The sequence below is a fragment of the Pleurodeles waltl genome, chromosome 1_2, assembly GCF_031143425.1.
Source record: "Pleurodeles waltl isolate 20211129_DDA chromosome 1_2, aPleWal1.hap1.20221129, whole genome shotgun sequence".
Classification (NCBI taxonomy): Eukaryota; Metazoa; Chordata; class Amphibia; order Caudata; family Salamandridae; genus Pleurodeles; species Pleurodeles waltl.
In genome coordinates this window covers 64,359,395-64,376,122 of record NC_090437.1, presented here as the reverse complement: position 1 = coordinate 64,376,122, position 16,728 = coordinate 64,359,395, and the positions used below count along the sequence as shown (strand labels likewise).

The 16,728-nt window shown below is 45.0% G+C and overlaps 1 protein-coding gene across 2 annotated transcripts in view; it reads right to left on the bottom strand.

Annotated features, from left to right (window-relative positions):
- HELQ (helicase, POLQ like) overlaps positions 1 to 16,728 on the bottom strand; it is a 449,876-nt gene that overhangs the window by 395,349 nt on the left and 37,799 nt on the right. For both annotated transcript variants that reach the window (XM_069236329.1, XM_069236338.1), the window contains exon 4: positions 5,894 to 6,094. In XM_069236329.1, coding sequence (XP_069092430.1) covers positions 5,894 to 6,094 — 201 coding nt within the window. The remainder of the gene's footprint in view (positions 1 to 5,893; positions 6,095 to 16,728) is intronic.

Below are 16,728 nucleotides of genomic sequence, written 5' to 3'. Positions count from 1 at the left end.
TGTGGACAAATGTAAGATCTGTCGCCCTACAACCTAGGCAAGAAGAAATTAGTGAAAGATAGTCTTCAAATGCAATTATCCTACAAGCCATTTAAACCACCCGTGTACCCTCTGAAACGAAGATCGGTGAGGTGGGCATGGATGTTGCACTCTTAAAACAGGACCTTCACAATGCTGTGCACTGTGGCAGTGACTCAGCATTTTGAACTAGAGGGCTCATTAAAAGAACTCAAACTGTCAGCTTTGCACTGGTACTTGGGGTTGAGGGTACTGCAGGGGTAGTCTTGCACTGGTACTTGGAGCTTAGGTTACTGTAGGGGTGGGCAGACACAATATCCAGAGGGACAGGCCAAGAGGAACAATTTCCTCTGTGTTGGATATTTCTTTGGTAGGGTTGTGGTGTGGGGGACCCGTCCAGAAAAACTCCTTGAAGAGTGGACAAATGACAGTTGTTGCTGACAGACACATTCTCCCCTTGGATCATCATATAACAGACTCATTGTGCCCTGAGCAGAAGCCTTTACCTCCTCCTGAACTACAGCGTCTGAGACAAAAGTCTCAAGACCACCTGTATTCCACATAAGGTGCTTTGTGATTCTTTTCACAGCCTGACATTTCCTGACTATACCCATCTGGTCCACTGACAAAAAAGCCGGTATTGTATTCAACTCCAAGCCTCCTCCTTTGAAATGCCAAAAGAGGCTGGGATCTGGGTAACAGAAAGTAAAGACCTTACTCAGAGTTCATTTCAGCAGCATCGGAAAGAGATGGGATTAGGCAAAACAGGACCAAGGAGAAGGGGTGATCTGGTAGTGTCCTGGCAAGTACAGAAGAGGAGAGTGACTAATCCAAGAAGCCAGATCTGTGCAGAGAGAATACTCAACTTCATCACTAAGATGATACAGTGGAGGTGTGGAGTTTGAGTAGAGTGACCAGATTATTTTCACATTTCTTGGAGGAATCACTCCTTCCCTGAAATATTCTTCTTACTGAGTGGGATAATGTGGTTGTGTGAGGATTCTAATCACACTTTACCTGATATGTGGTAAGGAAACACAAGCTATCTTTAATGACTTACCTTTGAATATTGTAGGATGACATTCAGGGGTGTGCAATTCCTATAGCCCGATGTCTAGGACATATTGTTTGGGGTCGGGGACAACAAGACTATGTTTATTTTGTCCTTAGAACAAGTAGGCCAACCCCCCTGCAGCATAAACTCTTTGGCTGCCACTTACATAATAATATCACATTATGGAGCAGGGAAGGGAAATGTCCATAGTTGAGGTAATATTTATGTCCATATGGTAATACCGTTCAAGCTTGTATTTATGGTTCATTAATGCAAAGTCTTTATTATTAAGGGTGAGCACTGTAAATACATGTTGTAAGCTTGGACTGCAGCACTGACAGCATGTTCCAGTAAAAGAAAAAAGAAAAAAAAATACGTGTACACACGTTTGCAAAGTTTAACAATATGAGGCTACATGTAATGCTTCCAGAATGCTCTCTGATTAGATGCACTGTGTGACAATTCTTTGCTTTCAAAATAAAATGTTCACAAAAAAATGCAACTAGGAAAAAAATGTTTTGCTAAATTATTGTGAAATGTTAGGTACCATTTCTTTGAAGCATTGTTCAGTCAAATGTTTTGAGGCATGCTAGTCTTTCCAAAAACATTCATAATAGAAATTCAGTGAAACCAATTTCAACAAGATTATGAGAAACATGAAAATAAACAAGCACTGGCAAAGACACCGATGGTCAGTCTTTTGGTTATGTGAATGTGTATCTTATTTTGACCTAGCTTTTGTAAAACGTTATTGTTGTGGGAGGTGCTGAGCCCTCACCATTGTAACAAACATTGGCAAAAAAGCAAAAATATCCTTTGGTCACAAAAAGTACACATTACCTCTGAAGTTTCTGGCACCAAGCAAAACTACTTTGTGTGCCATTACGCTCCTTGTGAAAGAGCAGATTGTCATCACTCACAGTGAAGCCAGCTGATAGATGGAAAGAATAAATTTTAATAAAAACAAACGGTCTTTGTTAACACCAAACCTAATTAAGGGGCCAATTGTTAAGGAAAGTCACAAAAGTGCACCCATGCTATATGTCTTTGCATTAGTGGAGATTTGCATATTCCATGAATTCACATCAATTTACAGAAATAGACCAGAAAATTGAACTCCTAGGAAATATCCGTGAACTGCATTCCAGCACCATCAAAAATGCATGTGTAGATTTGCTCATGGGAAAATATGAGTGCTTACAATTTTACTTGCCCTTTAACCATGTTTCCCAAACCTGGAAGAAGTTTTACTTCTGCCCTTGCTAGGAGTAAATTTCCAACCTTTCCCAGAATGGAAAAAATATTAAGAAAGAGCTTATGAAAAGCCATAAAACAGGCAAGCTAGTAGGATTGCACAGACTTACAAGGGTATTCCAACCCTGGAACGTTTTCTTGCCGCTGCCTCCAGCCCAGTATGTGGATCTGCAGAAAGTTGGCAAATTAAGGAAACTGCTAGTATTCAAGCATTACTATAGTATTAGCCATGGCATAATCAGAGAGGCTATTATCAGAGTTCTTAAATGATGAGATTGCTGCCATAATATGTCACCACTCTACATGGCAACAAAAGGGACAAGTAGATTTTTTTTACAGGACAAGTAGACTTATGAAGGAACATGTCCTATGGATTAGTAGGTATTTTATTAAATTCCACACCCTGTGACATTCTACAGAGTTGGCTGCCTTAACTGTCTTTACTGGACGCAGTTAAAAGCTCCTTGGGTTCTGTTGCTATATAATTGGGACAAGTGGTGCTTCTTGGTGGAAAAACAGGGTTTGGTGGGTGGGCTTTAGATGTTACAATGCAATGCTTATATTCCCTTATATTTATTGGCTTACAGGTCAAAGTGAAACGTGACAATTTTACCCTTGTTAAATCAATCCATGGCATCCCTGATGTCTCCAGGTGATATGGCTGGGTATCGAATTCTATCCTGAAATGTAAATTGGCTCAGTGATAGGATTAAACATATAGCTATGCTTCAGTTTGTTAAGCTACACTCCTCAATGTCCTTCTGCTGCAAGAAAGTAATTATTTGGGAAATAACTGCAGTTTCTAAGGGTGGTAGTGATCCAATAGGGTTTATCATTCTTGGGTCACTAAGGAGTCCGGGCGTTGCAATCTTGCTCAGTAAAAACATCCCAATGGTAGTCACCTAGACAAAGAAAGACCAATGTAGGTGCTCTGTCTCCCTGACTGGTAGTCTGGAGGGCCACTCCTGGTCACTCATTAGTGTGAATGCCCCTACACCCTTGATGTGTTAAATCCGTCATGATCTTAGAGTCCTGGTGGCTCAGTTTCTCCGAGTAATTAGGGCAACTCTAACCTATTTACTGGGAAAGAGAAGGCGTTCTCCTACTCTGCAGTTTCTTCTTGGTCCATAAAGTAGAACAAATGGTCCCCCTTCTAGAGGAAGAAAATACCTTTTGTGCTTGTATTAGAAGGAATTTATTTTTACAAGAAACAAAACCCCTTCACAACACAAGGGAATGGGAGGAAGAGAGGGGGAGAGGGAGAGAGGGAGAGAGAGTGTGTGCGCACAATCAATGTGCTAACATCTCACAATTAAAGCAGAAAGTGGTTGGTGCCATTTCATCAATGGTTAGGGGCATAATGCTGCCCCCTAAGCACTGATCAGTGCAAGAGAGGTAGTTCACCCAAGTGAATCCCTGATTTGGTATCGCTTCAGAAAGTATCCACCCATGAGATACACAGGAATGGTTTGGGGTGGTGGCATAGCAGCCTTGCTGACCATTGGCAAGTGTTGTCTAAAATAAATAAAAATCCAGTTTTTCTACTCATTTGGGTAGAGGTATAAGAGGGTACAAAAACCTATTGTCCCCCCGCTCCTCCCCCACCCCACAAACTCAGAGAGTTCATTTATCTTTTTTAAAAAGGGGAAAAAAGGGAAAGAGATATGACAGGTACTGCCCAGGCAACAGGCAATGTCCCCACCCAAAATTTGAGTTTCGGTCCCCCACCACTGGACAGACTGAAGGACTTCTCCCCAATATACTAACCAGCTTTCCCAAACTTCTCCTGATAAAAATAGTACCTCAATTGTATGGCTGAGACTATTATCACAGGCAGAACTAACCCACGGACACCAATGCAGTACACTGACATCCTACAGGCACAGTTTTCATCTGTTCCCTGTTGCAGGAGATAAACAGTTTCCCAGCATCCAATGCTCCAGACCTGTTCACTGAGTTGAGGTCATACTGGGAGGAGAATCTATGTTCATTAGAGGAAGAGGACTGGAGACATGTTGGATAGCCCCTCTAGAATTGGTCCGCTCGACTAAACAATGCTGATCCAACATAATTACTTACACAGAGACTACTACACACATTACCAACTTTGGAAGATGGGTAAGATCCCTCTCTTTAGTTTAGTAGGTGCCATTCGGAGAAGGGAGACTTTCCACATGATGTGTGGTTGTCATGTAACTCAAGAGTACTGCTGCACTATAATCAAAACACTATCCAAGGCGTTGGGCTTGACCACTGATTCCTAACCCAAACAGACGCTCCTAAATTTAACGGAGGACACAGGAGGTACCCGGGAATAAAGAGCCTTAGCAGAATGGGCACTCTTCAAGTAAAAAAATACATTTCTAACTACTGTGGAGAAAAAGAAACTACAGGGATAGAAGTTTGGTTAAGATACATGAACACATGTTCACAAACAGAGGAGTCGACCCATCATCCAGAGGATGATTTTTACTGATTAACCTCTTTGCATACATATCAGAGACCCCAAAGGGATCTCTTTATTAATGTGCTGGAAAGAATTCTGTTTTTCATTCACTTTTTGGGTACCTGTTGTAAATAATAAATAGCCTGCCACATGTTGAAAATTCAATCAAACAAAAAAAGAAATAGAGTTTAAAATGTCATGTCACAAAACTGTAAACCATACTGAAAGCAGCAAGTGCAAACAAATATTTTCTACTGAAGTGAGTGGTAATATAAACATTAAGGATACTGTCATATTAGAAATCATGTCTGTATCAGCTGCAATGAGCTTGCTTACAGGAACCACATTTAACACTACAAGGGATCCATCTGAAAACTACAGAACCAAAAGATTGGAGCAATCATGTCTGAATTTACTCCACAAGACACATCTAATACACCAAAAATGAACAGACATGCAGAGTCTTTCATATGCTAGTGGAAAGTTTTTTGGCAAATAACTTCTGTGATGGTATACTGTTCTTTTAAAGCAAGTACAAACAAAATGTTAGTGAAAAATGGCTTACAACACCTTTCAATTGTTTGCAAAGGGCATCAGCGGGGCTATCTAAGGTGTTGCTGCTAAATTGGGTGATGGTTCAGACTGACACAAATCAAAGGTAAAAAGGTCCTCCACCTTCTCTGGAAATTAACAGGCCATTGGATCTTTGACAAAGCAATAAACTAGCTGAGAGGTCAACATAAAACTTCTTAGCAGGAGGACATATAATACATCACTGAGCGATCCTGGATGACTCATTCCCATTATCAAAGATTAAATAATGTCAGATGTTGAAAGTTCTAGAATACATAAGGACACTGATATCCCATAGGCAGCCTACTTTCATCCAGTACCTTACCATCATTCATCCTCTTTAACTTTTCTCTTACTATCCACTCACCCCACAAGTGGCGGCTGAGTACTTTTGCGACATGGCCCAGTCAGTGAACTTAAAGATGTGAACTGTTCCACTGTATCCACATAAGTTAAGTTTCTCTTTTAACATGCACCACATAATTCCAAAATAATGGGGTACATCTAATTGTTTTTTAAATTAACAGATTATAAAACAGCGTGCATACCTCATCAATAACAACAAGACCCAAATCACTGATTCGCCCTGCTTCAATCAATGAGTTTGTCAAACTGTGTCCCTTTTCTATTGTAGCAATATACAAAGTATTTTTCGATCTTCGTTTGGTGGGAGGGAATCTTCCTTTACTTCCTGCATATTCTTCAACAAAGAAATCCAGTTCCACTCCAAAACTTGACAGACCCCGAACCTACAAATCAAGAGAAACTGAATTAGGAGAGAATTGCAAACACACCGAGTTGACCTCATGTAACACAAGGGCATTTTATGAATAGATTATGCATGGCAAATCCTAGAATACCAATTTTTTCTATTCACCAATGCGGACTTTCTTGAGATATATTGCCTGGCTATGTCGTGATGTGTAATAAGGAAAAAATAGCCTACTGTAATAAATCTAGTACACTTTGCTCAGAGACCCCTTTAACATTACTACCGAATGGAAAACCTTAAGGCGAACTGGAACCAAACTGTTTGTACAGTTTCAGAAAATCTAATCCAAAGGACTAATGCCTATGCATCCTGCATGACAGCCCAATCTTCACACTCTGGACATGTTCTGCACAGTTCTACTCCAGCTCCACAAATACAATTTGCAGGTCAAAAGAATCAGAGGCAGTAGTCACCACTTACCAACTCAGTTCCAAATTCTTTCATGTTCACAAATTCGAAACATACACTGTATCTTCTGTGTATATAGTACTGGAAACTGTACCAAAGTAATTATGCAGTGATGCTAATGTGAAGGAATATGGATGGGTTATCTTCCCAGCCATCTACAAATGAACCCTTTATAGTTGCTCCACTGATTAAGAATCACTCATTAGCACAAGTATTTCACACAGGATAGCGCTCTGTGTCTGTAACAGAGATACGACGAACAGTGGAGGAGTTACTATATAAGGAGATTTACTTAATTTTACATTTATATCTGGCTCCCTCCATACCCATAGTATGAAAAGAATAAATAACAAGAAACAAAAACATTGCAGTAGACACTACCAGCATGGACTAGACATATTTTCCAGCTCTTTCTGTTCTAACACTTTATGTTAATGAAGAAAGCACTAAAAATACCATTGATGAAACAGTGCTAAAATAAACTGAACAAAGCTACATTAGCCAAAATGCTGATGTATCGTCTTTCGACAAACAGTACCATAATAAAAAGTCAAATCTTTATGCCTTTCAGAGATTATTTATTAGGTACAGACACCTAGAAATACTGCCTGCCTGGGACATTTCCATTACAGGTGGCAAAGAGGGTTGGAGAATTCCTATCGACCTTTGGTCATGATTACCAATAGACTTCTGCTAGTGGTTTGTTGGTTCTGTAAGAGGTAGAAGAAACATATCACCTTATATGGAAGCATAGTACATTGCAAATAATCATAAGCATAGCCCGCAACACGGAGATGTACATGCTGAATAATGCACTACATTACTGAACCAGAAAAAAAATTAAATTCACTTTTCTTGCAAAGATCAAAGTAATCAAGGGTACAGTTTATTTATTAAGGGGTGACCATCATCTGATGTCCTTGGACTGGACAGAGGTTAGCAAACATGGTTAAAAAATTGTCAGTATTTGAACTACCACAAAAGTAATAGCTGCAATGGGTAATCAAAATGGGGCATAGCCACTTGCTTGGACAACATATGACTTCAAACTGACTGATAGAAGGCTCAAATGTAAATGTGCAACTTCTACAGGAATCATCAAGAGACCTGACAAATACATGAATCATTTTCAGTTCCTAATCAGAATAGCATATTGCCAGACCTTGTTTCGATGGGCCAATGAGCAGATCAGGGCTACTATGCCATACCCACAGCAGCTAAGGCTGTTTGCCTCTGGTGTCAAGAAGCCAACCCGTATGATGGCTTTATGCAAACATGACCAAGCACACCTAAGCCAGCACTTCACTTGGGGTAGTGAGAACAAGCTTACATAGGGTTCTCAGGGAGGTAGTGTAGGAGGCAAGAACGCAGAACTCAACAGTCAACTAACAGACACTGTAACATGCTGTCCAGATCAGTGATTTTCTTGTATAAATAAAAGTACTTTATTAACACAGAAAAATGCAATACTACACACATGAATGGGTTTGAGCTGCAAGGTTCTCCAAATGCTATTGGTTACAATTAATCGTAAAGCTTTCACACCCACTAAACCAGGGGTACTAATTTGAATGTTGGGATGGGAATATCCCCGGCCCAGAGTGCTAGACCTTATAGGAAGCAGGAATCCTGATGTTTTTATTAGGCAAGACGTCACACTAATCCAGCATGCATGCAGAGGCAAAGACTTGTCCTTGGTAATGGGAGGCCCAGAACCTGTTCAGTGGCCTAGATGTCTGCAGCAAGCATGGTGGCTGTGGAAGGGAATAGAACTGGACGGCCACTGAAAAAGAATGTTTTGTGATAGTGTGGCACTGAGAAGCTTCCAGTCTCACTTGCCTTGTATGTAGCCCGCGATCCAATTAGATCAAAACCACCAGTGTTTGACAGCAAGAAAGAGTGAGAATACCAAGTTACTACAAGGCCTAGTTTTCACAGTGGAGCACAAAGTCAGAATGACTCATGAGACTGAAGGTGGACTTTCCTGTCAGTTTTACCAATCTGACGACCAGACTCCTCCAAGACTAGAGTGCAGTCATGGGAGTCTGAACAGGGATGAGGTGTTGGGTGTGGGGCAAAAGATCTCCTGTGTGGCAAAGATATGTGTACCCTTGCCCCAAGTGTCTCACTACATGTAAAATGGATATCATGACTTTTTGACAGCCTGGCTGTCACACTAAACTAGCATGGGCGCAGAGGCCCAGGCATCTCCCTGGTAATGATGGGCCCAGTACCTGTTCTGTGACATGGAGGGACACACCAATCAAGCTGCTATAGTGGGCTGTGGGAATACCTTTAAACAGAGGGAAAAACAAAACACAAAAGCGAGTGTCTCAAGAGTCCAGCAATTGTATTACAGAGTATGGTTTCTTTGTTTCTTCTCTCCTCCTTTCACGAAGTACACATAGTTTAATGGTGCCAATATCAATGTACTCTTCACCCATATCACAATAACAAGGGAGCCTTGCTATGAAGTCTCAAAACAATTCTCTTTATTTTCCTTCAATACATCAAAGAAACAGCCCAGGCAGTGTGTTTTGTTCTCCGAAAGGACTTCGTCAGTGTTAATGTATTTCTTTACAGCAATATCACATCAAAGTCCAAGTGTTAAATGGATCAGTTCTACCAGAAATTCTTGAAAAACTCATACTGCTCCTATATTGTTGCAAGAAAATAACAGGGGGCCATACATAAATATCACAGCTTAATATCCAAACCCCACTGAGTTCTGTAAACTCAGACTGAATAATACGATGTGCCATCACTGTCACTGACCTTCATCTCTGAGATATTAAGCTGGCCAAAACGACAACTGCTCACTTCCTTTATATAGCGTGGGGACTCCAGGCCTGTTTGGTCTGCACCACTCTTTAGTGTGCTGTCCTCCGTCTCTCCTCCACCCACAGGTCTAATGCTCTCTCTCCCCCTACGAATAGGGTACTTAATCTCCCCCAGTGGGCAACTGCATCTCACCCATGTGGGCTAGCATGCAGCGGATGGGCACCATTTTAAACACATCCTTATGGGGAACTGCAGGGCCCAGACCTCCTCGCTCGCCAAGGCAGATGTAGTACTTTGTCATACTTATTTGTCGGATGCCTCTCTTCGAGTGTCTGCTCTGCTTATTTTCAGTGAATTATGGGAAGCCTCATCAGAGCTTAAACACAGTGCAGCCATCTTGATCTGCTTTGTGGCCATGTCCTCCTGAGTAAGCTTTAACTGCTTGCAGGCAAAGGCATTGAAAGCGCCATGTAAATTAAATTATAGTACAATGGTGCTTCAACACTTTGCCTGGCTAGTAAGTGCTATATAAATGCAAATACAGTACAATAGCACTCAATGCCTTAGAGATAGTAGGAGCTATATGAACAAGTTACTTACCTTCGGGTAATGGCTTATCTGGTAGAGATTCTATGTAACCGCAGATTCCTTAGCTTAGAATCCCTGCGTGCCGGTAGGCGGCATTTGGCTCCACCTGGTGATGTTGGAGCCAAAAGTGACACATGCGGTGCCTATAAAGGTGCCACTCCAGTGCATCAATATCAGGAGCACTAAGGACAATGACCGCTGGTTTTGAAAAAAAGGGCCCTGAAAGGGAACACTCGTGTTCCTAGAAATCCACTCACAGAGAGGGCAGAATGGGTGAGTCGGTAAGGAATCTGCAGCTAGATAGCCTCGGTACCAGATAAGGTGTTACCAAAGGTAAATAACTAGTTCATTTGGATAGAGACTTCTAGCCACAGGTCCCTTACTTTTGAACAGATACCTAAGCAATACCTCCCCAGAGGAGAGTCTGAGGGCCTATTTCATACAAGAAAACCCTGCCAGACTGATAGGCGAAGTGCCTATCCCAATGGATCGGAGTGTTCAGTCAGTCGTGCTTTGTGAACATGTGCAAAGAGACCCACGCCTCTGACTAGCAGATGTCGAGGACAGGAACTGCGTGTGCTAACGCAATGGTTACAGCTTTATCTCTGGTGGAATGAGAGTGCAAATTCTTAGGAGATTGCTTTTAGCCAATGCGTAGCAGATTTTGATACAGATCACAACCCATCAGGAGATGGTCCGCTTCTGCACAACCCGTCCTTTCTTCATTCCAACATACTCCCTAAAGAGTTGGTCATCCATCTGGAACTATCGTGTATGGTCAAGGTAGAACGTCAACGCTCTTTTTGGGTCCAGATGGTGAAGTTGTTCCTCTTCCTTCGAGGGATGTGGAGAAGGGTAAAAAGAAGGCAGAGTGATGGACTGGCTACATGAAAGGGAGTGACCACTTTTGGCAGGTAAAGAAAGATGTTGTTCAGAGCACCAGTTGTCTGTGTAGATATTCTAGTATGGAGGCTTAGATGACAAAAGCCCACAGCTTACAGATCCTGGCAGATATTGTATTAAGGAGCCTGAAAGGACAACTGTGCAAAGGCTCAAATGGAGCACACATATAAAAGGTGAGGACAAGATTGTGGTCCCACCGAGGCACATTTAAAGGAGAAGGGGGAAACAAATGCTGCAAACTGTTCACAAACCTATTTACAATAGGGGATTTCAAGACTGATGGCTGGTTAGGCAACTGCAGAGATGCTGCAATAGCAGGAAGATAGCCCTTGAGAGTGCCCAGAGAAAGAATGAAGAGAAGAACCTGAGAAAGGGGGACAGAAAAGAGACTGATCTGTCTTTCTGTACACCGTGCCACACATTTCCCCCAACAGCAGACATATACTGTCTTGGTGGAGAGATGCCTGGCTGCCAAGAAAACATTGCAAACTTCACAAGGAAGGTCGAAAGCTGTGAACTGCTGTGGTCAATCTTTACGCAAAATAGCAAAGTGTTGACTTGGTAGGTGGAAGACTTTCCCCTGCTACCTAGACAGAAGATCCTCCCGGAGGAATGATGGCTGTAAGGAAATGCCTCCTTGGCATGGTTACCCCCTAACTTTTTGCCTTTGCTGATGCTAAGTTATGAATTGAAAGAGTAGTGGGACCCTGCTAACCGGGCCCCAGCACCAGTGTTCTTTCCCTAAACTGTACCTTTGTCTCCACAACTGGCACAACCCTGGCACTCAGGTAAGTCCCTTGTAACTGGTACCCCTGGTAACAGAGCCCTGATGTCAGGGTAGGTCTCTAAGGGCTGCAGCATGCCTTATGCCACCCTGGGGACCCCTCACCCAGCACATGCACACTGCCTCACAGCTTGTGTGTGCTGGAGGGGAGAAAAGGACTAAGTCGACATGGCACTCCCCTCAGAGTGCCATGCCAACCTCACACTGCCTGTGGCATAGGCAAGTCACCCCTCTAGCAGGCCTTACAGCCCTAAGTCAGGGTGAACTATACCACAGGTGAGGACATATGTGCATGAGCACTATGCCCCTACAGTGTCTAAGCAAAACCTTAGACATTGTAAGTGCAGGGTAGCCATAAGAGACAATGGTCTCACACAAACACAAACTCCACAGTTCCATAATGGCTACACTGAAAACTGGGAAGTTTGGTATCAAACTTCTCAGCACAATAAATGCACACTGATGCCAGTGTGCAATTTATTGTAACATACACCCAGAGGGCATCTAAGAGATGCCCCCCGAATACCTACCGGACATCTAATGTAGGCTGACCAGTTCCTGCCAGCCTGCCACACACCAGACATGTTGCTGGCCACATGGGGAGAGTGCCTTTGTCACTCTGTGGCCAGAAACAAATCCTGTACTGGGTGGAGGGTCTTCTCACCTCCCCCTGAAGGAACTGTAACACCTGGCGGTGAACCTCAAAGGCTCACCCCTTACAGAGCCCCGGGGCACCTCAGCTAGTGGAGATGCCCGCCCCTCCAGCCACTGTCCCCACTTTCGGCGGCAAGGCTGGAGGAGATAATGAGAAAAACAAGGAGGAGTTATCCACCAGTCAGGACAGCCCCTCAGATGTCCTGAGCTGAGGTGACCCCTGCCTTGAGAAATCCTCCATCTTGAGTTTGGAGGATTCCCCCAATAGGATTAGGGATGTGCCCCCTTCCCCACGGGGAGGAGGCACAAAGAGGGTGTAACCACCCTCAAGGACAGTAACCATTGGCTACTGCCCTCCCAGACCTAAACACACCTCTAAATTCAGTATTTAGGTGCTCCCCAGATCCCGGGAAATCAGATTCCTGCATCCTGAAGAAACAAGAAGGACTGCTGACCTACAAGCCTGCAGAGAAGGAGGAAGACAACTGCTTTGGCGCCAGCCCTACCGGCCTGTCTCCAACTTTGAAAACCTGCTCCAGCGACGCATCTGACAGGGACCAGTGACCTCTGAAGCCTCAGAGGACTGCCCTGGACTAAAGGTCCAAGAAACTCCGGTGAACAGCGGCCCTGTTCAAAACCATCTACTTCTTTGCAACAAAGAAGCAACTTTCAAGGACTGCACGTTTCACGCCAGAAGGATGAGACTTCACACACTGCACCAGACGCCCCCGGCTCCAGATTCAGAAAACCAACACCTCAGAGAGGACTCCCCGGTGACTGCGAGCCCATGAGTAACCAGAGACAACCCCCCTAAGCTCCCACAGCGACGCCTGCAGAGAGAATCCAGAGGTTTCCTTGATCGCGACTGCCTGTAACAAGGGACCCGACCCCTGGAACTAACACTGCACCCACAGCCCCCAGGACCTGAAGGAACTGAACCTCAGTGCAGGAGTGACCCCCAGGGGACCTTCTACCTTGCCCAGGTGGTGGCTGTCCCGAGAAGCCCCCCTGTGCCTGCCTGCAGCGTTAGAGTGACCCCCGAGTCCCTTCATTGCTTTCTAACTAAAACCCGACGCCGGCTTTGCACACTGCACCCGGCCGCCCCGGTGCCGCTGAGGGTGTGTTTTGTGTGCCTACTTGTGTCCCCCCCCACTGCTCTACAAAACCCCTCTGGTCTGCCCCCCCCCCCCCCAGGATGCAGGTACTTACCTGCTGGCAGACTGGAACCAGAGCACCCCTGTTCTCCATAGGCACCTGTAGGAAAGTACCATCTTGCCTGGCATGTTACCCCCATATTTCACTGTATATATGTTGTTTTAGTTGTATGTGTCACTGGGACCCTGCTAGCCAGGGCCCCAGTGCTCATAAGTGTGCCCTGTATGTGTTCCCTGTGTGATGACTAACTGGCTCACTGAGGCTCTGCTAATCAGAACCTCAGTGGTTATGCTCTCTAATTTCTTTCCAAATTGTCACTAACAGGCTAGTGACCAATTTCACCAATTTACATTGGCATACTGGAACACCCTTATAATTCCCTAGTATATGGTACTGAGGTACCCAGGGTATTGGGGTTCCAGGAGATCCCTATGGGCTGCAGCATTTCTTTTGCCACCCATAGGGAGCTCTGACAATTCTTACACAGGCCTGCCACTGCAGCCTGAGTGAAATAACGTCCACGTTATTTCACAGCCATTTACCACTGCACTTAAGTAACTTATAAGTCACCTATATGTCTAACCTTTACCTGGTAAAGGTTGGGTGCTAAGTTACTTAGTGTGTGGGCACCCTGGCACTAGCCAAGTTGCCCCCACATGGTTAAGGGCAAATTCCCCGGACTTTGTGAGTGTGGGGACACCATTACACGCGTGCACTATACATAGGTCACTACCTATGTATAGCTTCACAATGGTAACTCCGAAAATGGCCATGTAACACGTCTAAGATAATGGAATTGCCCCCCCAATGCCATCCTGGCATTGGTGAGACAATCCCATAATCCCACGGGTCTCTAGCACAGACCCGGGTACGGCCAAACTACCTTTCCCAGGCTTTCACTGCAGCTGCTGCCAACCCCTCAGACAGGTTTCTGCCCTCCTGGGGTCCAGCCAGGCTTGGCCCAGGAAGGCAGAACAAAGGACTTCCTCAGAGAGAGGGTGTTACACCCTCTCCCTTTGGAAAAAGGTGTCAGGGCTGGGGAGGAGTAGCCTCCCCCAGCCTCTGGAAATACTTTGATGGGCACAGATGGTGCCCATCTCTGCATAAGCCAGTATACACCGGTTCAGGGATCACCCAGCCCTGCTCTGGCACGAAACTGGACAAAGGAAAGGGAAGTGACCACTCCCCTGACCTGCACCTCCCCTGGGAGGTGCCCAGAGCTCCTCCAGTGTGCTCCAGACCTCTGCCATCTTGGAAACAGAGGTACTGCTGGCACACTGGACTGCTCTGAGTGGCCAGGGCCAGCAGGTGACATCAGAGACTCCTTCTGATAGGCTCTTACCTGTGTTGCTAGCCTATCCTCCTTCCTAAGTAGCCAAACCTCCTTTTCTGGCTATTTAGGGTCTCTGCTTTGGGGAATTCCTTAGATAACGAATGCAAGAGCTCATCAGAGTTCCTCTGCATCTCTCTCTTCACCTTCTGCTAAGGAATCGACTGCTGACCGCGCTGGAAGCCTGCAAAACCACAACAAAGTAGCAAAGACGACTACTGCAACCTTGTATAGCTGATCCTGCCGCCTTCTCGACTGCTTTCCTGGTGGTGCATGCTGTGGGGGTAGTCTGCCTCCTCTGCACTAGAAGCTCCGAAGAAATCTCCCGTGGGTCGATGGAATCTTCCCCCTGCAACCGCAGGCACCAAAAGACTGCATCACCGGTCTTCTGGGTCCCCTCTCAGCACGACGAGCGTGGTCCCTGGAACTCAGCAACTCTGTCCAAGTGACTCCCACAGTCCAGTGACTCTTCAGTCCAAGTTTGGTGGAGTTAAGTCGCTGCCTCCCCACGCTAGACTGCATTGCTGGGTACCGCGTGATTTGCAGCTGCTCCGGCTCCTGTGCACTCTTCCAGGATTTCCTTTGTGCACAGCCAAGCCTGGGTCCCCGACACTCTAACCTGCAGTGCACAACCTCCTGAGTTGTCCTCCAGCGTCATGGGACCTTCCTTTGTGACTTCGGGTGAGCTCCGGTTCACTCTTGTTCGTAGTGCCTGTTCCGGCACTTCTGCAGGTGCTACCTGCTTTTGAGTGGGCTCCTTGTCTTGCTGGGCGCCCCCTCTGTCTCCTCCCGCAATTGGCGACATCCTGGTCCCTCCTGGGCCACAGCAGCATCCAAAAACCCTAACTGCGACCCTTGCAGCTAGCAAGGCTTGTTTGCAGTCTTTCTGCATGGAAACACCTCTGCAAGCTTCTTCACGACGTGGGACATCCATCCTCCAAAGGGGAAGTTCCTAGTCCTCTTCGTACTTGCAGAATCCACAGCTTCTACCATCCGGTGGCAGCTTCTTTGCACCCACAGCTGGCATTTCCTGGGCATCTGCCCACTCCCGACTTGATCGTGACTTTTGGACTTGGTCCCCTTGTTCCACAGGTACTCTCGTCTGGAAATCCATTGTTGTTGCATTGCTGGTGTTGGTCTTCCTTGCACAATTCCCCTATCACGACTTCTGTGCTCTCTGGGGAACTTATGTGCACTTTGCACCCATTTTTCAGGGTCTTGGGGTGGGCTATTTTTCTAACTCTCACTGTTTTCTTACAGTCCCAGCGACCCTCTACAAGGTCACATAGGTTTGGGGTCCATTCGTGATTCACATTCCACTTTTGGAGTATATGGTTTGTGTTGCCCCTATACCTATGTGCTCTCATTGCAATCTATTGTGACTGTACATTGCTTCCATTGCTTTCTATTGCTATTACTGCATATTTTTGGTATTGTGTACATAACTCTTGTGTATATTTGCTATCCTCATACTGAGGGTACTCACTGAGATACTTTTGGCATATTGTCATAAAAATAAAGTACCTTTATTTTTAGTATATCTGTGTATTGTGTTTTCTTATGATATTGTGCATATGACACCAGTGGTATAGTAGGAGCTTCACACGTCTCCTAGTTCAGCCTAAGCTTCTCTGCTAAGCTACCTTTTCTATCAGCCTAAGCTGCTAGACACCCCTCTACACTAATGAGGGATACCTGGACCTGGTGCAAGGTGTAAGTACCCCTTGGTACCCATTACAAGCCAGGCCAGCCTCCTACAGCACCTATGTGTTTTGGGCACCTCTTTGACCTCTGCACCTGACCGGCCCGAGCTGCTGGTGTGATAACTTTGGGGTTGCCTTGAACCCCAAACGGTGGGCTGCCTATGCCCCAGAACTGAGAGTTGTATGTGTTTTAATTACCTCCTAATCTAACCTTCACTTACCTCTCCCAGGAACTGTTGATTTTTGCACTGTGTCCACTTTGAAAATAGCTTATTGCCATTTTTACAAAGACTGTACATGATATT